This window comes from Penicillium chrysogenum (genome assembly GCF_028827035.1).
Source record: "Penicillium chrysogenum strain IBT 35668 chromosome Unknown utg000001l_segment0_segment0, whole genome shotgun sequence".
Classification (NCBI taxonomy): Eukaryota; Fungi; Ascomycota; class Eurotiomycetes; order Eurotiales; family Aspergillaceae; genus Penicillium; species Penicillium chrysogenum.
In genome coordinates, this window is record NW_026622749.1 from 664,864 (window position 1) to 686,357 (window position 21,494).

The 21,494-nt window shown below is 50.3% G+C and overlaps 6 protein-coding genes across 6 annotated transcripts; 4 read left to right on the top strand and 2 right to left on the bottom strand.

Moving 5' to 3' along the window:
* Positions 1–2: 2 nt before the first annotated feature.
* Positions 3–8,645, bottom strand: N7489_000265 (putative cell morphogenesis protein (PAG1); the record flags this gene model as incomplete). The annotated part of the gene is made up of 4 exons (XM_056706020.1): positions 3–201; positions 664–8,404; positions 8,470–8,525; positions 8,614–8,645. 4 exons carry the CDS (start codon positions 8,643–8,645, stop codon positions 3–5), a joined length of 8,028 nt encoding a protein of 2,675 aa, XP_056570322.1.
* A 1,741-nt stretch (positions 8,646–10,386) lies between these two features.
* Positions 10,387–12,534, top strand: cprA (NADPH--hemoprotein reductase cprA; the record flags this gene model as incomplete). The annotated part of the gene is made up of 2 exons (XM_056706021.1): positions 10,387–12,177; positions 12,238–12,534. The coding sequence occupies 2 exons, from the start codon at positions 10,387–10,389 to the stop codon at positions 12,532–12,534; spliced, it is 2,088 nt and encodes a 695-aa protein (XP_056570323.1).
* A 555-nt stretch (positions 12,535–13,089) lies between these two features.
* N7489_000267 (DDB1/RSE1 family protein) lies at positions 13,090–16,725 on the top strand (the record flags this gene model as incomplete). Its single annotated transcript, XM_056706022.1, has 4 exons — positions 13,090–13,184; positions 13,277–15,863; positions 15,913–16,359; positions 16,423–16,725. 4 exons carry the CDS (start codon positions 13,090–13,092, stop codon positions 16,723–16,725), a joined length of 3,432 nt encoding a protein of 1,143 aa, XP_056570324.1.
* A 382-nt stretch (positions 16,726–17,107) lies between these two features.
* Positions 17,108–17,677, bottom strand: N7489_000268 (uncharacterized protein; the record flags this gene model as incomplete). Its single annotated transcript, XM_056706023.1, has 1 exon — positions 17,108–17,677. The coding sequence occupies one exon, from the start codon at positions 17,675–17,677 to the stop codon at positions 17,108–17,110; it is 570 nt and encodes a 189-aa protein (XP_056570325.1).
* A 360-nt stretch (positions 17,678–18,037) lies between these two features.
* Positions 18,038–18,567, top strand: N7489_000269 (CENP-S family protein; the record flags this gene model as incomplete). The annotated part of the gene is made up of 4 exons (XM_056706024.1): positions 18,038–18,070; positions 18,121–18,244; positions 18,307–18,340; positions 18,444–18,567. 4 exons carry the CDS (start codon positions 18,038–18,040, stop codon positions 18,565–18,567), a joined length of 315 nt encoding a protein of 104 aa, XP_056570326.1.
* Positions 18,568–20,147: 1,580 nt separating this feature from the next.
* N7489_000270 (uncharacterized protein) lies at positions 20,148–21,006 on the top strand (the record flags this gene model as incomplete). The annotated part of the gene is made up of 2 exons (XM_056706025.1): positions 20,148–20,593; positions 20,667–21,006. 2 exons carry the CDS (start codon positions 20,148–20,150, stop codon positions 21,004–21,006), a joined length of 786 nt encoding a protein of 261 aa, XP_056570327.1.
* Positions 21,007–21,494: the final 488 nt, after the last annotated feature.

Genomic DNA, 21,494 nt, shown 5'->3' on the forward strand with positions numbered 1-21,494 from the left:
TGTTAATACGCGTAAACAATGATCAACAATTGCCGAGTCCAATGGGCGTAGAACAATGTTGGATCGTTTGAATCTAGGAAATTGGAATGGGGAGATGCGGTATTTAAAATATCCAGGATGCACCATTCCAGCTCCGCGCAGCCTTTAACCGTGGCTTTCCGAGATGCCAGGGAGCACGAGATCGTCATGCATCGCAACAGCCTGAAATGCGGGGAAGACCGGAATAGGAAAGCCGTGGGGAAGCGCATCACGTGTTATGTGTGGGGTATATATACTCAATATTTGGTCCAATGTAGATACTAGATACCTATCATGAATGTCGGACCTTGAAGGTAGCCTCTAGAAAAAGACAAAAAGATAACCTTGGAGCTGAACATAAATGCAAATATATAGACTTTGATATTGAAATTCGAAACACCTACTATGTTAAGTCCATCAATTTTCAAGATATGACTTCATGGACTTTACAGGATGTAGAGGCGCGGATCAACGCTAGATGACAAGACCGATCGCGAAGTAGACGGACGAGTAAAGGGTATGTAAAGTGATCCAAACTCCCAAGAAATGCCAGGCAGCCTGGAAAGAGACTGACAACAGAAATGAAAAAGCAAAACGATAAAACAGAGTGATATGATAGAGCCCAGAGTGATGTAGCGATTTCACCTCGGTGATGTCGGGTGACTGGTAGGTGCTGAGAGATATTCCTCAGGCACCTTTGGGACACGGGGTGAGTTGGCCGTTTGCACTATGGCGCGGTGTTGCGCGCGTAGGTGGTCCCGCTGTCGCTCCTTTTCTCTGTTGGCTGCGCCACCAGTTAGTCTCCGCATGCCGCTGCGAATCATTGACTCCAGGGAGTGTGGTCCATCGGTTGCACTGCGGACCATGGGTGCGGGTGGAGTAATCGTCTTCTTGATCGTCGGGCGTTCCTCCAGATCCGAATGCACGTCGTCAGGGTCCTCATCGGACAGGAAAGCGGAATCGCTGAATCCAACGGGCAGTGTGGAATTGGGCCCATTGGAAGCGGTGTGGACATAGAGATTGTTGGTAGGGGAGGTGACAGAGCGGGTATGAGAACCAGATCGAAGTATCTGTGCATTTGGAGGTATTGCCGTTACTGGGGAGTATACGCCCGGGCCGTCGAAGCGGAAATTGGGTGGGCGGGACTCGGCGAGACCATTATGGAAGGATGATGTAGAGCCTGTCCGACCCAGTGATTCCCGCAAAATTGGCGCGGTCTGCTGGTCGTACAGATGTGCGTTGGTATCCACATAGTTACCAGTAAATCCTCGCAGCATGGGAGGGGCTATAGGGTTCAGCACAGGCGTGATTGTATCAGTATCCTCAAAGAAGTCATCTAGGCTGTCCAACTTCTGTACGATATCCCCCATGTTGCCATCAACCTGCGTGTCGATTGATTTCATGGTATCAGCTCTCATTGGGAAGAATGAGTCGCTGTAGTCATCCGCATGGAAGGCTACACTTGGTGTTCTGGTATCTTCCTCTTGCCTGTCTTCAGCCTCAACACAGGTGTAGAAGACAGCGTGGACGTTGTGGCGGGTCACGTTTGACTGGGTTGCAGGCATAGGAACCGACCATCCTGTCGGTTCAGGAATTCCGTACAGACTCTGGATTCGCTCGTACTCTTTGCGGATAGCACGAGAAGAGGCTGCTGATGCCATACTCATCCGAAGATGTTGGCGCTCCATTGGATTTCCTGAGACCGTGATGATATTATCCAGAACCTCCAGAGCCTGAGGGCAGAGATCGGTTTGCAGAAGCCGAAGTAGTGGGGAGATCAGATCTGGGCCATGGCAGGTGACCTCGTTGCGCCGCATGTCCACCTCGGGAATCAAGACACAGAGGATCCTCATTGTCTTGATGCGGAACCAATCCGTGGTGTTGGTGAGGAGACCCATGAGGAAGATGAGACACTGGAAGTCCAGCTGGGGGAAATAGTATGACTTAATCTCGGTGATAATATGGTCAAGGAAGACGCCAGCGGTCTTGTACTGCTGATTGGCAAACCCAAACAATGATGCTGCAAGGCGAGGGCATCGCTCGTTCTCAGCCACCCGGGCAAGTATGCTAGCACGAGCGATAGGTTTGGGGTCACTAAACCCATCATTGAAGCATTGAAGGAAGTGGGGTAGGTTAGCCAGTACAGTGAACAGATGTCGAGTTCCGTCTCCGATGAGATCATTGTTTGGAAGACCACTGAGAGTATGAAGTAGATCGAGTGTACGATCAAAGGACTCCGACGATTTCATTCCCTTGAAGACAAGGTCCTGGATACCATCGAAGCCACCTTCCCAGTTTGGTGGTTGGCCCTCGATAAGGTTGGTCACCACAACCGGATCACTGAGATCGACCCGGTCGAGGAATTTCTCAAGCATGCCAATACTCTCGATAAACTCAGTCTCGTGGATTGTGTTGAGACAAGCACACGTCGTCCAGAATAGCTGAGGATAATCCAGAAGATCTGACGGTGCTAGGGAGGTGATGATGATCTTCAACGTAGTAAGAATTTCCATCGAGAAGGTTTGGTAATCCGTTTCCTCGTCCGCAATAGTGTTTGAAAGGCGAGCGAGCATATCGGCCAGCATTCGCGAGTCTAATGATGTTGAGATACAGCGGAAGATCTGGAACGAGCGGCATGCTAAATGTCGCACCGGACACGAAGTGGCCCAGTTCAATGCCTCCTTCGCCCACAAGTCGCCGACACCTTCGTCAGCAAAGCTGAAGAACTTGACGACATCACGGGTGACAGAAGCCATAGATGCAGGCACCCGGCGATCATCAGTCTCTTCCTCTTTGCCATGATTCTCTTCGTATTTCCAGACAACCGCGGGGTCACTCTTCCGTATTGATTCCACAAAGTCTTCGACTGATTGCCGGGCACCTGCCGGGGCATCATCCTCGAGTTTGGCCGCTATCAGTTCATGGATAAGATGCACCAGCATCTCACGAGCTTGCTCCTGCACAGTGACTGTATAATGATCCCAGAGGATGAGAACGATGTGGATCAGCTTGACAACATCACCTAGAGCGAGAGTCACCGGAGCGACCATGAGATCAACGAGGAATATCAGTGCAACCTGTCCAAGGGACAAACCAGCTTGTTTGTTCCCAACTGGGAGCACTGTCCCAAGGTCTGCGACGTATGGTAGGCTTTTGATGTCAGGAGGCGGAGGAGTGAGTTCTTTCCGCTCTTGCACCATGTTCTTCGGCACAATCTGCAACAAGAAAAACTCGATGACCTTTGATCCTGCTGGTGTTCCAGACAAGAACACAACCATTTGCTTGGCATACTCCACAAAATTTTGCTCTTTGCGTTCCAGACATATGCTAATAATGAAGTCGAGGACCAGCTGCACATTTCCCCCGTGAGGGCCTGTTGCCAGGGCCTGCCACAGCGCTTGCACTTGATTAGGCAGGACCGTACTGCAACGAATAGTTATCTCAAAAAGGTTCGCGAGCAACATGTATGACTTGGCTGTAGGGCCACCATTCGGGTCAACCTGTAACTCCATCGTTTGAACCCACGGCAGGATGGCAGCGACCATATTTCGCTGACTGTCAGGTCGAAGACTTCGGAAATGTAAAGAAAACTCCGAAAAGATAGAGAATGCCAAGTCAGAGTGCTGACTAGCTAATCTTTTCGAGATTTCGAACTGGGCTAGCTTGTACACTGCAGTAGTCTTGTCCGAGATACTGATATCGAAGTCTTGGAGCCTGGAGTTCTTCTGCTGGCGTTCCTCAAGTTTTCGAAGAAGCTTAGCAGATTTCATTCTGATCTCACGCTTTTCGTTGCCTAGTGTCACCAAGACCGCCCCTAGAACTCTCCAGAATTCAAGTGGATAGTCTGGATATTCAAACAGCACCTGCGATACCACCTCAAAGTAGCTCTCAATGGTCTTGGGCTTCTCGGTAACGTAGCACATCTCTATTGATCGCTCCATCAGATAGGAATGTTCCTGATTGTGAATGATGAGGTTTTTGAGAGCCCGACGGCCAATGGCATGCCATTTATCAGGCTCGGTGTTGAAGATCATGTCAATCCATGAAAGCATGCGAGTGACATCAAATTGGAGGACAGAACCACTTTCGGTGGTGATGCTGATGGGGCCAGCACAAAGAAAAGCCATTGCACTCAAGGCTGCTGCGCGTAGATTCTTCTTCTCAATCTCCATAGCAGCAGGGGTGTTTTTCATTTCAGCGGTCTCATGTGGTCGGGCCACGGAAAACTTGCGCGTATTCTCTTCCCTTTCAGAGATCTGGGATTGATTTGGCGAGTATCCACACCAGTCCTCCATAAGGGAGAAAGCAGACTTTCGTGATTCGAAGGGCATCCAGCGGGAAGGATCCTTAGTACGATTTATGCCTTCAAATATCTCCTCCATCAGCCCGCAGAAATGGAATCGCAGGCGCTGGAATTCCCAGTCGTTCTGAACCTCGGCATCACTAAGGAAGATGCGGATGTCTTTTGCGTATGTGACAAGATTGTTCACGATCCAGTCGTCATTGTACACTTCAGGTTCTTGAAGGAAGTGAGACGTGAGTTTGTAAACGTTTGTGACCTCGGTGCGCAGGCGATCGGTCTTCCTGTTTCGACGCGGGCTGCTGGGGCTGCGGTAGTGGTTTCCAATTCTCATCTTCGCCTCCTCATTGCAGGTAGTGACCGCGTACTGCAAAGACTCTAGAAGCGTGCGATAGAGGTTTTTCTGAATAGATCCCAAAGCAACAACAATAGCACTGCGAATGGAATCCCGTTCAGCAGAAAGGAGAGGGATAACAAATGCAAAGAGGCTTCGGGCAGAGCTGATCTTATCTTGAGACTGATGGGCTCCCTTTGAAGTTTTGCGCGCATGCTGCGCATTTGCCAGCTGACTTTGCGACTGAGCCCCAACACTGGTGACAGTGGTGCAGGCCATGACCAAGTAAAGCTTCCATTGCTCGATGATGATCTCAGCTGCCATGTTTTTCCCAAGGGGGCGATTCTGGTATGCATCCATGGGAGCATATTGCGGGAATCTTGTACTCTCGGCGAGAGATGTGATGATGTTGTGCATCTGGACGAGACGTGCACATACGATCTCCCTTCCTAGGGTTACAGCAAACGGGCAAGTCTCAAAGCTGACACGGATGATGTTGGGAAATACCTTGCCCCACAATGTGTAATCATAGGATACTTCACTGCTACACAGTTCGATAAGGGTATTTTGAGAGGCGCTCCTTCTTTTACCCTTTTGAATTCGGCTCCACTCTGCCACGGTCAGATGCTCATCATTCACATCAAAGATTTCCTGAGAAGCATCCTCAAGAATCCGGATGATCCTTGTGTTTTCCTTTCCAAGAGCACGATCAAATTCAGTGATCAACCGCAGGACAGTGATAGCAAATGCTCGAACCCGTCTTGACTGAGAACACAAGAAAAAGAGCCCATGTGACTCAATCTCATCCACATGGGCGAGGACACTCGATAAATCGAGGTGCAGAGCTCGGCTACCAGAAATGGATCTCTCCAGTTGATCCATTGCTGCCGCGCCTTTTGTTTTTTCCTTGATCTCGTCAATCCAGATCTGCAGTAACTCGACGTATAGTCTCAGAGTAGAGTCGATATGGCCCGATCCAAGCATTCCTTCATCTGACATGGTGGAATAGCGCTCATCAAAGTTGAAGATGAACCTAGCAAATCCGATGGTAACTTGCTGGGCGTGTAATTGCCGGGCAATTGCCTTTAACGACTCCGCTGAGGAAGTAGCGATATTGGACTGGACATGGGCAGTTCCGGTGCAAAGAAGATTGATGAGCGAATTGAATGGGATGTGATCGGAGAGACAGCGAGGAAGGGCTTGGACTGCCACATGAAGCAGATCATAGAATCCTTGTTTCTGATCCAGTGTGGTGACATGGTCGTCACCACGACGACCGAAGCTGAAGGCGTCTGATATTGGAGTTTTGGGTGTAGTTCCACCGAACTTCTCATCCAGAACTGCCTGTCCGCCGAATGTGTTATCACACAGCAATGTGATCTTGCCTAAAACTTCACAAAATCGGAAATAGTATTCCTTCACATTATCACTTAGTCTCGCAGTATTGACAGGTTGCCATGAATTTGGGTCTTGCTTCTGAGAAGCACTGGGCACTTTGTACTCTTTAAGCAGTTGGGGTCGGTGGAAATACACGGGGGTTGAAACGTCGGTGAAAGGATTCGGGAGTGAGCCAGTCGGGATCGGAGGGCATAGCTGGTCGCTTGTCTCCAGATCAGACATTGTAGCCAGGAAAGCGCGGATACCAATGACCATTTTCTCCGGCTCCATCTGTTCTATCTTCAACTCTCTGCCAGATAGGAACAGATCTGAGTTGATCAAAGGGAAAATAATGTTACGGAAACAAACATCCGGATGCTTGAAACCAATTATCTGTATCAGTTGAATCAACGGATCGGCAAAGACCGGCTCTGCACTCATGTATGTTCTCCTGCCCGTCGGCAGGGCAATCTTTGCCACTTCTTCAACCTTTCGAAGAGTGGTTGTCGGGGAGTCTGAGAAGCGGAAGAAATAGGTCCAGACCAGACGACAAATGGCGTGGAGGGCGGGTGCACGAGTAGGGCGGTCTTTTAGGCGTGCAGGCAAACTCGAGATCATCGAGAGCCATTGGGAAGAGAAAGTCTCTTTGTTGGAGATGCACAGCAACAGTACATTCAAGGAGAATGAAGATGTCCAATGACGAGGCTTGATAAGGAGTTGTGTCAGGCGTGGTTGGATGAGGTCCACGAATTCCCTCCACCGGGGCAGTGAGAGATCACAGCTCGGGTTGGCAGCAACAGGGAGAAGAAGTTTTTCAATCACGTAGCAGTATGCCTGTTTGATACGCTGCCCGTGCGCATTGACAAACAGGCGTGCCAGTGATCGCATGAAATCACAGGACTTGGGCCACCCTTCTGAAGTCATAGGCAAACGCAGATATCGCATGCAGAGGATCAGCAATTCCGACTTCGAATCGCTTTCACGAGATGGCCCCCGGGCAGTTTCCTCCTTTTGATAGCGCTCGAGTTCCGTCAAGTAGCGACCAGCGACGCCGGAGAAATTGGATTCACTCATAATACCCAGCAACTGGCCATAGATCCTCCAATTAGCCATCCGCAGAGGTGACGCCGAGATCTGGTCCGGGTCAGAGGTCTTCACCTGGCCAAACACGATGTCTTCTAGGCGATCTGCCATGTCGAGAGTGATTGAAGCCAGGCTACTCTGATTGAAGATCTCAATCAAGACCCTACAGACTAGGTACACCGAGACAGTTGCGCGTCGCTCTATCAAAGCAACTTCGTCGGGACGACCGATAAATGGCTGTTGCTGCGCCCGTTCTGCAATAGCAGTGGGGTCAGCAGGCTGCGTCGGTTCGGTATTGCGGCGCAAGAGAGGGCCATTCTCTGTGGCAGCGGGCGAGGGTCTTTGCTCATTCAACATCTGTCTCGCTGCAATAGCAGCATCTCCTTTAGCCTTGCGCCAGAACATAATTGTATCGATCAGAGGTTTCGGCTTCTGCCGAGCGATATGTCCTAAAGCCGATATCAACTGATCAAATGTCGGGTCTGCTCCTGGACCGCAGACCTCCTCCACGGGAGCATCGGATTCCCCCAGCTTCATGATGGCCTGGTTGATCTTGTTGTCTGCCTGTCCAACAAACGAGTTGAACAGATGATGCAATGCATATTCCCCAACAGTCTTAGATTCCGAGTGATGTTTAGACTGTGAACGACTATCTGACCGCTCGCGTCTTGGTTTTCCTCCAGAGTTCATTCGGTTGTGAATCACGGTGGCGGGGCTCACATCCCTCAATGTCGTATCATTGTCTTGGATTGTACTCAATGTCGGTGGCATCGCGTGACTAGCGGGTATCCCGGATGGTGTCGAATAACCCGAGTGTGCCTCGAGAGGGTCGAACTTGGCAGGAAGGGTTGCCTCGTCAAACGCACCACGGCCGAGGGAGGCAATGAGCTCCGGGCTCAAAGGGCTTGTGGAAGCGGTTGATCCGGCCATGCTTGTATTCCGTGAATGCTGTATGCCGTGTACGATGGAAGTCTGCCGGTGGTGACCATACGAATTGGAGGGCCGTCTTTCTAATCCCACTTCATATCCTGGAGGGCGGGCTCCCGATACGTCGGGGCTCTTCGAACCGGAATGACCACGTCGGGGCTGGATAGGGGCGAGAGTGGAGGGATCGACTGGTCTTCCTCGGACGGTAGAAGATTCGCGACTGTGCAAAGGAGTGGACTGGGCGGTCCTGGTCCCTCGGCGTTCCGACGGGGATGCGAGATTATGTTGAGATGCGGATTTAAGGTCGTCGGGAATGAGGGGCAGGATTGTCTGGCCTGGGCCAGCTTTGGCAGGGTGTGAAGCCACTGTGAGATTCTAATGTCAGACCGAGTCCGTTTGCTCCGATAGCGACAGTGTTTGTAAGACATACTGTTGGAGATTATGAGAACCTCATTGCTCAAACCTGCAAGCAGCCGTGTCAAGATTCTGATATAAGCTGCACATAGCCAATTCAAGAATCCAAGGGGTGTGAAGACTTTGGGGTGAGAGACCTTGATGTTTTTATCGGGCGCACGGGTACGTCTGGGGATTATTATTAAGCCTCATATTCGATGGATAGGTCGTTATATATTTAGTTATTTCAAATTTTTTAAGAGATATTTGAATCTCGCTATAGTCTCCTAGCCCTGTTTCTTTGTGTCTTATATTGTGCATACATGTATTCATCTGATTCCCTTCCCGTTGGGCACTCCAAGGCTGCTTAGCCTTGGCTCTTCTCCCCACAGAGCCTCACTCTATTCACTGGAATTTTTGGTTAACCCCTTTTTCATTTTCTATACAACATATTGTTTTAGTGGCAGAAATTAGAAATTGGGATGTATCCAGAGGAAGATAGTATGGTCCCATAGCTTTTCCTTAATATTATATATCATATGTTTCTTATAGATGAGCTGCAGGTTTGACGTAAGGAACAAGGATCTCAGGGGAATCGAACGGTTTCAAATGCCGAGCGGGGTAGTAGTGATGAAACTGTTTTGGGAACTTGAACTTGAAACAAACGTCTGTTTTAGAGAACGGGTGGAGAGAAAGTTATAAACCCCCTACATATAAGGGAGTAGTACACGCATGTCATTGGGTATGTCTGCCTTGATATATAGCTCTATTTCTGGAGAAGTGCATGCTCGGCCCTATATTGGATCCACGCATATATATATACATATATACCTGCAAGATATCAAGCCAGGCACACCATTCACCCCATCGCACAAATTGGAGTGTTTAGAGTAATAAATCCTTAAAATATCATCTTTTGAATGCCACGAAAGTATTCGATGTTATGCTCGGTGCCTATACCATAGATACAATCTGAACTATATACTTCTCGCTATTTAGCAGGGCTACAATAGACAAAGAAGAAGCACCTGGGCACATGCCGAGGCTCAAAGGCAATATCATAATTGCCTTTAAGGAGTTAAGAGTTCGAGTAGATTGACATACAACCCACTCCATTCTCCGATATACTATATATGTTAGGCGATCTTCTCCACTTGTCAGGGATGGCAAAGCCGGGATCCGAGCCCAGAAAGGCAATTCACCACGTTGGACTATCCTAAGTCTTTATCTATGTTGTAGATAGGCACGGAGTACAATTATATGTTGTAGATTGAAGAGAAGAGAAGTGCGGAAATCATTCCGCACCCCAAGACACCGACCTGATAGGCCTGTGATCTCCCGAGCAGCCTTGCCGTTTTCCTCTGTTACCCGAGCTCCGCCTTTTCTTTCCAGTTTGACCCCCGGGGAATGCCTCTGACACATTTGGGAAAACTGCCGTGGAGAATAAGACTGTGTAGGCTTTTTGGGGCCGATCTTGGTTCCGACTTGCCCTCGGCCATTGCCCTCCCCCACAATATATAATATATAAAACTAGGTCTTGGGTGGTCTGAGGGTCTTTCTTATTTTCTTATCTTCTTACCTTCTTTATATAAATTATTCCAATTTCTAAAAGGCTTTCGGTACTTTTTACATGTACTTCGGAGTTTACCAGATTGAACGTAAGTAGACAGCGGTGAGATTTGCCCGTGAAGATCCACCGAAAGCCCGGGAGCCCAGGACTGGTGGATCAGACCACCTGTTGGCTTCTCTTCTTCTTCTCTCTATCCTGTACAACATACACTCTCATTTACGGCTCTCTGTCGGGGGGCCTATTCACCAAAGATCCACCTTTCTTTGTCTACTTGTGTTTGTTCCCCTGGCCTTGGAACACGTTCAACCAATTCTCCCCCTCTCGGCGGGAATTCGCGCCACAACAAACCCCCTGTTCCCCGCAAGATACGCACCACGTACCATAATGGCGCAACTGGATACTCTCGACCTGGTCGTCTTGGTCGCCCTCTTGGTGGGTAGCGTTGCCTACTTCACCAAGGGTAGCTACTGGGCCGTCCCCAAAGACCCATATGCATCCTCGGCCGCCACCCTCAATGGAGCCGCTAAGACCGGCAAGACCCGTGACATCGTGGAGAAGATGGAGGAGACAAACAAGAACTGTGTCATTTTCTATGGCTCCCAGACTGGTACTGCAGAGGATTACGCATCTCGACTCGCCAAGGAAGGCTCCCAGCGCTTCGGACTGAAGACTATGGTCGCCGACATTGAGGACTATGACTACGAGAACCTGGACAAATTCCCCGAGGACAAGGTTGCATTCTTCGTGCTGGCCACCTACGGCGAGGGTGAGCCCACCGACAACGCCGTCGAGTTCTACCAATTCTTCACCGGTGAGGATGTCGCCTTCGAGAGCGGCGCTTCCGCTGAAGACAAGCCTCTGTCCTCGTTGAAGTATGTCACATTCGGTCTGGGTAACAACACTTATGAGCACTACAACGCCATGGTCCGTCAGGTCGATGCCGCCCTGACCAAACTTGGTGCGCAGCGCATTGGAACTGCTGGTGAGGGCGACGATGGCGCCGGAACCATGGAAGAGGATTTCCTGTCTTGGAAGGAGCCCATGTGGGCTGCTCTGTCGGACGCCATGAACCTCCAGGAACGTGAAGCTGTCTACGAGGCCGTATTCTCCGTTGACGAGGATGATGAAAAAGCCCCCGAGGAGGAGTCTGTCTACCTGGGTGAGCCCACTGCCTCCCACCGTGAGGGTCAACCCAAGGGCCCCTTCTCTGCGCACAACCCCTACATTGCCCCTATTGTCGAATCCTCGGAACTGTTCACCGTCAAGGACCGTAACTGTCTACACATGGAGATCAGCATCGCTGGCAGCAATCTCAGCTACCAGACCGGTGATCACATCGCTATTTGGCCCACGAACGCCGGCGCCGAGGTCGATCGCTTCCTTGGAGTCTTTGGTCTTGAGGAGAAGCGCCACTCGGTGATCAACATCAAGGGTATCGATGTCACGGCTAAGGTCCCTATTCCAACCCCGACCACCTATGATGCCGCTGTCCGCTACTACATGGAAGTGTGTGCTCCCGTCTCACGTCAATTTGTCTCAAGTCTTGCTGCTTTCGCCCCCGATGAGGAGAGCAAAGCCGAGATTGTCCGTTTGGGTAACGACAAGGAGTACTTCCACGAGAAGATCACCAACCAGTGCTTCACCATTGCTCAGGCGCTCCAAAGCATTACTTCTAAGCCGTTCACTGCCGTGCCTTTCTCCCTGCTTATTGAAGGTCTCAACAAGCTTCAGCCCCGGTACTACTCGATTTCTTCGTCATCTCTGGTTCAAAAGGATAAGATCAGCATCACCGCTGTCGTTGAGTCTGTTCGTCTGCCGGGTGCCTCGCACGTGGTCAAGGGTGTCACCACCAACTACCTCTTGGCTCTTAAGCAGAAGCAGAACGGCGACCCGTCCCCCGATCCTCACGGCCTGACTTACTCAATCAACGGTCCCCGCAACAAGTACGATGGTATCCACGTGCCTGTCCACGTCCGTCACTCTAACTTTAAGTTGCCTTCCGACCCATCTAAGCCTATCATCATGGTTGGCCCCGGTACTGGTGTCGCGCCCTTCCGTGGTTTCATCCAAGAACGTGCTGCTCTTGCTGCCAAGGGAGAGAAGGTTGGCACAACCCTTTTGTTCTTTGGATGCCGTAAAAGCGACGAGGACTTCATTTACAAGGATGAATTCAAGGTATGTAAACAACCCCTTGCACTTGGAATCCGGACCTTGACACTGACATGACTTGTTCAGACCTTCCAAGATCAAATGGGTGACTCCCTGAAGATTATCACTGCCTTCTCCCGCGAGGGATCCGAGAAAGTTTACGTCCAGCACCGTCTGAAGGAGAACGCCGAGCTCGTCAGCGACCTTCTCAAGCAAAAGGCCAACTTCTACGTCTGCGGTGATGCTGCCAACATGGCCCGTGAGGTCAATCTGGTTCTTGGTCACATCATTGCCCAGCAACGGGGTTTGCCCGCCGAGAAGGGTGAGGAGATGGTCAAGCACATGCGTAGCAGCGGCAGCTACCAGGAGGACGTCTGGTCATGATCTCATGATTGATGAACACTTCTTTGCACTTGCACCACGCTTAGATGATCGTGCCTATATATTAACATTTTGTTCGATATGATACGCCTCTTGTTTGATTCGCGCTGCATGTTTCTCTAGCATTGGCCTCTTGTTGAGGATTTTGGGCTTGTTAGCTACGGACTGCTGCCTGGGCGGGGTATGACTTTAGACTTGTGATTTTAAAAGGAATCTATTTTTTCTTCTCTTCTTTCAAATTATTATGTTTGTATTTAACTATGTATCTATTTAATTGGAAGTATGAACGTTTGGATGCTTTCGGTTGTAAGCGCGGACTTTAGACGTCATCTGCACGGGAACCTCGACTCTCATATCCCCACACACCGACCGAGCAATCCCTTCCTCAACAGAGTCGATTGAGAGATATGTGCAATCCATAATTCAGCTGCACCGACATTCGCCATCTCAACCCACTGTACATTCTACTACCTGAGATTCCATTCCCGCAGACTGGTGCGCCGAACCTCGAACCCAACCAGCTCCGCGCTGTCAGATACTGCGGGTTGCTGAATAACGATGGCTTATGTCGTGCCCATTCATCGGGCAAGCAGTATTCGCCATGCGGTGAAGCTCAACTTTTTTTCTCCAGATGAGGAGTGCCTAGTCGCAGCGTGAGTCCCATCCTCCCGCAAAGCACCAAACCCAAGCGACCTTCCACCCGATGACGACAAGCACAATAGCTAACCCTCCCTCGAACCCGCAGTAAAGCCAGTCGTCTCGAGTTTTACACTCTCACAGCGGATGGAATCGTCCTGACCGCGACTCGTGCTCTGAATGCGCGGGTCACTATGCTCGCGCGCCTGCCCGCACCAACAAATTCCCCAACCGACCACCTCTTCGTCGGCACAGACCAGTACAATTATTTTACAATAACATGGGACCGCGAATCAAACCAGATCAAAACAGCGCGCAGCTGTGTCGACATTGCCGAGCCCTCGTCTCGGGAGTCCCAATGCGCACCGCGATGTCTGATCGATCCCACCGGGCGGTTCATGACGCTGGAAGTATACGAGGGCGTGATAGTCGTTGTGCCGATCGTACAACCGACGAAGAAAAGAGGTCGGATGTCGATGGGAGGGCCACAGGCTGACCTGCCGCTGCAGGTGGGAGAACTCGATAAACCGACTACATCCCGCATTGATGAGCTTTTCGTTCGATCCTCGGCATTCTTGCATTCGGAATCTAATCCCTGGCTGGCATTGCTCTACGAAGATAACCAGCAGAAGGTGCGGCTTCGAATCCGTGAGTTGGATTTCACGCCGGGCACTGCGGGGACTTTGGCAGATGCTACTTTCAAGGAGGTGCAGAAGTTGGAGGGGGGTGAATTCGGACAGGAACTTGATCTTGGGTCGTCGCATCTTATCCCTATTCCTGCTCCGTTGGGCGGGCTAATTGTGCTTGGGGAAACTTCGATTAAGTATATCGACGATAATGCCAATGATGTGATCACGCGGAATCTTGACGAGGCGACGGTCTTCGTGGCCTGGGAGAAAGTCGATAGTCAGCGGTGGCTGTTGGCTGATGACTACGGGAGGCTATTTTTCCTGTCTTTCATTCTGAACAACATGGGCGAAATCGATGACTGGAAGCTCGAGTATCTCGGCAAGACGTCTCGTGCATCCGTGCTGGTCTATCTCGGTGGAGGCATGTTGTTTGTCGGATCGCATCACGGCGACTCACAGGTTCTCCGGCTGGATGGAAGCTCGTTTGAGGTCATCCAGACATTGTCTAACATCGCACCAATCCTCGACTTCACTATCATGGATCTTGGAAATCGTACAAGTGAGAGCCAAACACATGAGTTCTCATCCGGACAGGCTCGAATTGTGACTGGTTCTGGTGCCTTTGACGACGGGACGCTGCGAAGCGTGCGTAGTGGTGTTGGCATGGAAGAGTTAGGTGTGTTGGGAGAAATGGAGCACATCACTGACCTCTGGGGACTGCAAACTCGAAGCAAAGACGACTTCCTGGATACGCTTATTGTTACATTTGTTGACGAAACGCGTGTGTTCCAGTTTAGCACTGACGGTGAAGTTGAAGAGTTGGATAACTTCCTGGGGCTTTCACTCACGGAATGTACTCTTCTCGTCACAAGGCTCCAGGGTGACCGCATACTTCAGGTCACAGAACAACGGGTGCTGGTGGCTGATCTAGAAAGCGAAATGGTGACATTTGAATGGGCACCTCAAGACCAGAAGCTGATCACTGCCGCGTCGGCCAATGAGGACCATCTGGTTCTCGTTATAAGCGGCCAAATTGTGGCATCCTTTGATATCAGGGACAATGTCCAGATCATCACGCAGAAGGGTCTCGGTGCCGACCAGCAAATCTCTGGTCTAACTGTCCCGTCATCACCAACTGGGGTTTTCATCGCAGGGTTCCCCCAATCAGCCAAGGTTTCAATCATGGCTATCAAGGACTTCGCTATTCTTCAAACGAAATCCTTGGGCCCTACTGGGGAGAGCTTCCCTCGATCAGTTCTTGTAGCCGAAGTGCTCGCAGACAGCCATCCTACTCTCTTCATTTCCATGGCCGATGGCTGCGTCATTACATTCTCGCTAAACCCACAAGACTACTCGCTAAGTGAAATGAACAAGCTGATCCTTGGTTCCGAGCAACCCACATTCAAGAAACTCCCCAAGGGTGATGGCCTATACAACGTCTTCGCTACCTGCGAGAACCCCAGCCTGATCTACGGCTCCGAAGGCCGGATCATCTACTCTGCAGTGAACTCCGAGGGCGCATCACGGGTATGCCATTTGAACGCAGAGGCATTCCCAGATTCCATCGCTGTGGCAACCGAGAAAGAGCTGAAGATCGCGCTCGTTGACAAAGAGCGCACCACGCAAATTCAAACGTTACCAATGGGCTCTACTGTTCGACGTGTTGCATACTCTCCTTCCGAGAAGGCATTTGGAATTGGCACCATTGATCGCAAGCTCGTGAATGGCGCAGAGGTCGTCAAGAGCCACTTTGTCCTTGCTGATGAGATCATGTTCCGGCGCCTTGATGCGTTAGAACTGGGTCCTGACGAACTGGTGGAGAGTGTTGTTCGCGCTGAGCTGCCGGCAGGGAAAGATGAAAATGGAAAAGAGATCATGAAGGACCGATTTGTTGTCGGCACGGCATTCGCAGACGAAGAGCAAGATGAGTCGATCCGCGGGCGGATCCTCATTCTAGAAGTTGACCACGGCCGCAAGCTGAGCCAAGTCGCCGAGTTACCAGTTATGGGCGCCTGTAGGGCTCTTGCTATGATGGGCGATTGTGTTGTTGCGGCACTTGTCAAGACTGTGAGTACTCATCGACTGTGTATGCGAACACTGTACTGACAATATTCAGGTCGTTGTGTATAGAGTCAAAATCAATAACGTTGGACCGATGAAGCTCGAAAAGCTCGCTGCATACCGGACCTCCACCGCACCGGTCGACGTAATAGTCGTCGACGACCTAATCGCAGTGGCAGATCTCATGAAGAGCCTTTGCCTTGTCAGGTATACACCGGGTCACGCTGGTGAACCTGCAAAGCTGACCGAAGTCGGTCGTCACTATCAGACCGTCTGGAGTACAGCAATTGCCTGCGTTGGAGATGAGACGTTCCTCCAGAGCGACGCTGAAGGGAACCTTATCGTTCTCTCGCGGAATATGAACGGAGTTACCGCGCAGGACAAGCACAGGCTAATGCCTACTAGCGAAATTTCACTAGGGGAGATGGTCAATCGGATCCGACCAGTTAATATTCCACAGCTTTCCAACGTCATGGTGACGCCGCGGGCGTTTATGGCAACAGTAAGTTCACCCAGCTAACTGGGATGACCAGCATTAAAGGACCATTCGCTAACCTACTTAAAGGTCGAGGGCTCCATCTTCCTCTTCGCTGTTATCAATCCCGAACATCAAGATTTCCTCATGACTCTGCAAGCCTCTCTATCGACCAAAATCAACTCGCTGGGCAACTTGTCATTCGACAAGTTCCGAAGCTTCAGAACTATGGTGCGCAGCGCTGAGGCCCCGTACCGGTTCGTGGATGGTGAGCTTATTGAGCAGTTTTTGAGCTGCTCACCAAGCATGCAAGAGGAGATTGTGCAGGAGATTGGCTCCTCGGACGTCGTGGAGGTTAAGAGAATGATTGAGGCCTTGCGGAGGCTTCACTGATTTTTTGGCGAGGGACATAGTTCTTCGGGGCATTGGCGACATGTTACGACTGTTCATGAATACGGATAAGATGTGGCGATGGCTGGTTTTAGAAGGGCCCAGGATGAAAGTTCTGGCTCGGATATGACTGGATTGGATGCATGCTTTAGGTACAGATAGTAGATTTATGAGTCTCCAAGTATACGCTACTGTGTTAGGTTGAAAGTTCTTGAATGGCGGATGCTACGAGTAGTTCGGGGAATTCACTTAAAAGACAGAGGGGCCATGGGGTCCTATTAAATTGGAATCTACTAATAAAAAATACAAGAAGCAAAACCCCACCGACCATGCAATGCACAACACAACGACCAAGACGTAAGACCCAAGACAAAAGACTCAAATCTCAAAGATCCTTCTTGACCTTCACATCAACCTCCTCCTCCTCACTCCAATCCAACAACTCCATAATCTGATCCCGACTCAAATCCTCAGCGCGCTGATCCTTCTTCACACGCTTAATGTAATTCTTTTGACGCTTGCGGGCCATATCATTCCACTCAGGAACACCACTAGCAGCAGCCATAAGATCCTCCTCATCCTCAAGCTCATCATCAGTGTTATCGACTTCACCAATGACCTTCCCTTTCCCGTCCCCACCACCACGCAGCGTGTTCGGCGACACCTTGACTTTCCCGAACTGCGCCCTCTCCTTATCGCGCTTCTCCTTCTCCTTGCGACGGTCGCGGTCGTGCATCCACTTAAACAACTTCTCGATGTACGGCCGGATGATTATGTAGAAGACCACGCTACCGATAACTTTGGTCCAGCGCTTGCCGCTCATCTGGGCGATGGAGGCGTAGCCGTTCTTGAAGAAGCGGGTTATGGCTAGCTCGAAGACGGAGTAGAGTTGGCCGAAGAAATCATTGGCTGCGGCTGCGGCCTTTTCGCTCAGATCTTCCTGGGGCGTGGACATGGTGGATGATTGATATTTTTTTTGGCTTGGTTCAGGGTTTCAAGGGAGAGGTGGGAGCTCGCTCGGTGGCTACCCGCGGAATGAATGGGAGTTTGTAGAAGAGCACAGTCAGAGGTAGAGCAATGTTGAGTAGGGAGGTTTGTGAAATAAGAATTGAGGGATTAATTGACAGGATCTGCGATTGCTTTGCGCTTCTTTGATATTCCGCGGCTCCCGCAACGAGAGATGCCCGTTTGGGGTTAGCGTGGTCTGCGTGCCGGATTAGCCGTTATTCCGCGGACGCGTCGTTGGCCAATCAGATATCGCTGGTTTTATATGGGGACGCGCTTGGCTTGTTGTCTTGCATTATCCCTCATCACTATGGCGCAGACTGAAGAGGCTAGTTTGGAGGAGGTCGGTGTCACTACGATTTTGTCGTGTACCTAGCTAACTCCCTTTTTCAGCGCTTGAAATCCGCGCTGTGGTTGTCCATTGGCAAGATCGTGGATGAGGAGACTATCAAGCTAGGCGTCAATGCCACTCCGCAGTTCATCGGTGCGTTGACAGAGATGGTTTGGGCTCAGATAGGTATGTTCCATGGTTCTATGTCAGGCTCCTGACTTTTATTTCTTGTAGCTAACTATGCGCAGAGACGATCAGTCAGGATCTCGAATCCTTTGCAAAGTAAGTAGGCATTATTGCAGCAAATGAGCAGGAGATTGTTACTCTTCTTCCCGTGGGGTAGTACCTCTAACAAGAAATGTTCTAACTCCATCTTCTCATCTAGACACGCAGGGAGATCTACCGTCAATGTCTCCGATGTGATGCTACTTGCTCGCCGCAATGAAGGACTGGATTCGATTCTCCGTGCTTTCGTTGAACAAGAAAAACAACGCCAGGAAGACCCCTGAAGGGTTGGCTGTTAGCCACTTTTGATAAGAAGATATCCTCCCTACCACGCAGTCTCACAGGCCACTGTCGAGGATTGTATCGCTTTCAATTTCGAGATATCTAACAAAGTAAAATGTGAGTCAAAACATGAGATCCTAATAGGGTTCATTGCTAGAAGACCTCCATGGACATTGATGAGGTCAGCGTCCTGCATTAACGATCATATTTCTGACGATTATCCAAGAAGCTTGCTCGATTTGTACAGCTTCTTAGGCAATGGGTACCAACAGGCGCAAGAGCCTGTACTGCGGCAGTAATGCCACTCTACGGCCTCCATTGATCGATGTACCTTGTCACCAAGGCCCCCTTGTCCGGTCCGGCTCGACGTCTGGCTCTTTATCCAGATCGGGAGCACAAACGTACTCGTGGCTAAAGCTGCCCTTCGTCCGGGCAGCAGCACCATGTACTCGGAATTATCTAGGTGACACGCACTAGCCCGGAGTTATGCCGGGTCACAGCCTAGGATCTGGGCAGATATTTGTTGTTTCAATTTTTCTCATCCCTGCTGGACCACACCTCACCAAGATGATGATATACCATTTCATACGCGGCAGACCCAGTTTTAATATCACATATTCCCCATTGTACATCGTATGTTTGTAATGTTTGTACACGGCAAGTGGACGTGGCGCAGAAGACCCAGACCAGTTGGACGGGTGGATGCAGACGTCATTTTCTGCGTGGCGGGTTCGTACAATGGACTCCAGGTGCCATACTTAACAATAAGCGATGTGTAGCAGAACAGCACAGCCACACGTCAGGGCCAATGACACATAAGCTAGAATAGGTAACCTGAAGGCGCTGGGAAGCAGCCGGTGTTCGTGAAAGATGATACCAGTAGCGGTACGTGGAAGTCGCGTGACACATGGAAGGATATTAGAATAGTTAATAGTATTCCAAGCCACACTAGTCCCAGTTTATTGTAGCTCTTTCTAACTTTATTTTCAACTGGAAAGCTCGATGAGCACCTCACATCAGCGGATTCCAAGGAGGAAAACAGTAGATAATGTGGCTAGGATGCACAGAAAGTAGGCAGCAACCTTATAATATCCAAGGTTAGTACTTGAATGATCTATGAATAGTATACTCCGTAAAGTGTAAGGGTCATAGTCCGTAGTAGAAAGATGCGTCGAAATTGTCTTGGCAGTGTGGCTGGGACACTATTACCTAAATAGGTAATTTCCAAGGTTCTATTTTTTTCTTCACATGCAACATCCATGTATCCATGGTACGGTGGCAAATTCCTCTAACCGGAGACGGCAAGGTGGAAACCCTGTAACCCATCAACCCATGGAATTCCAGGGCTGACATCACCGAGCGGGTCCTCTGGGGTCATTTAGAGTGTGGCGCAGGTAACCAGCCATTAAGCTGAGAGCTTCTCCCAGGATCGACGTGCGTGCCGCCATCCACTGATCGTCAAATCATTCTGGTCCCTTATAACTCGCTCAAATCCTGTTGCCTGAGTTCCTTTCATATATTCTCCCTTGGACCTCACCTTTGTACCCCCAAATATTCACCATTTTCATCCATCCAACACAATATGGGAGCCGGTGGGGTAGTCCTCCGGTTTTTCAACCTCGGACTGCGTGTTCTGCAGTTCCTTGATGCTGCTGTCATTCTCGGCATTTTCTCGTACTTCCTGGCTGTCTTATCCAGGAACAACCAAACCATCGAGACATGGATTAAGGCAGTCGAAGGCTTAGCAGGCGCAGCAACCGCCTACAGTCTTCTCGGAGTCATCTTCACCTGCTGCCTGGGCGGTGTGGCCTTCTTTGCATTCCTGGGCGTTGCCCTGGATGTGTGCTTCGTGGGCGCGATGGTCGCCATCGCCATCTTGACCCGCAAGGGTGTTTCCCAATGCACCGGGATAGTCGAGACACCAATGGGCACTGGCAACGCCAACGACGACACTGCTTCCAAGGGTCTGAAATTCGGCATGGCCTGCAAACTGGAAAAGGTTGTCTTCGCAGTGGCAATTATCGGAATGTGAGTTGATCCTAGATTACCGATCTTCATTCTTATCTACCTATAGATATGGTGATGCTGACTTATCCCCCAGCTTCTTCTACTTGACCTCCATCCTCTTCCAAATTCTTCTCGCCCGCCACCACAAGCGTGAGAAGCGTTTCGGTCCCTCCCCAACCAACGGTTACACCCACGGTAGCCGCAAGGCCTTCTGGCGTCGCAACAAGAATAACCCCGAAGCCCCTGTCGGCGGTGCCGATGCCCTGCCTGGCCACCCAACCCCATACGAAGTCGAGATGGGCGGCGAACCCAAGACCGAGAAGGGGTGGTTCAGCTCTTGGGGCAAAAACAAGAACACCGCCAATGCCCCGGCTGCTGCCCCGGCTCCCGGTAGCTATGGCTACGGTAACTCGGCGTACACTGGCAACATCTAGGTTGCTGGTGTAGGGTACTTGCTGTTTCCGAGTATTTTTATCTGAGTGAACTGGTGCTCCGTGCACTGGTTGATGATTCTATGCCCCTTTTGTGTTATTTGAGAGCCAAGATACCACTGCTATGTTTGTGATTAGATTGGATTGTACAAAATGATGGAGGATATCTGGCGAGCTTACTGGGTCTTCAAGACTAGCTGGTCACCATTTAATATTAATCAATACGATACTGTTTTATGAATATGTTTCTACTATATGCAGGAGCCTCGGAAGGACTAGATTTGAGTTTCGTGTTCCTCGGCGCAATGCAACAATGGCTTTCAGCCTCATTTTCCGCATGCGTCAATATGGCAACGTACCGGATTCGATCATGTGGCGAATAAATTAACTGATTGTCATTTACGAGGCACGGGTTACATCCATGTTAGGCTTGACACTTGTACGCCAACCAATGCCTATCTCCCCCGCGTTACAGTTTACCTCGTTCGGAC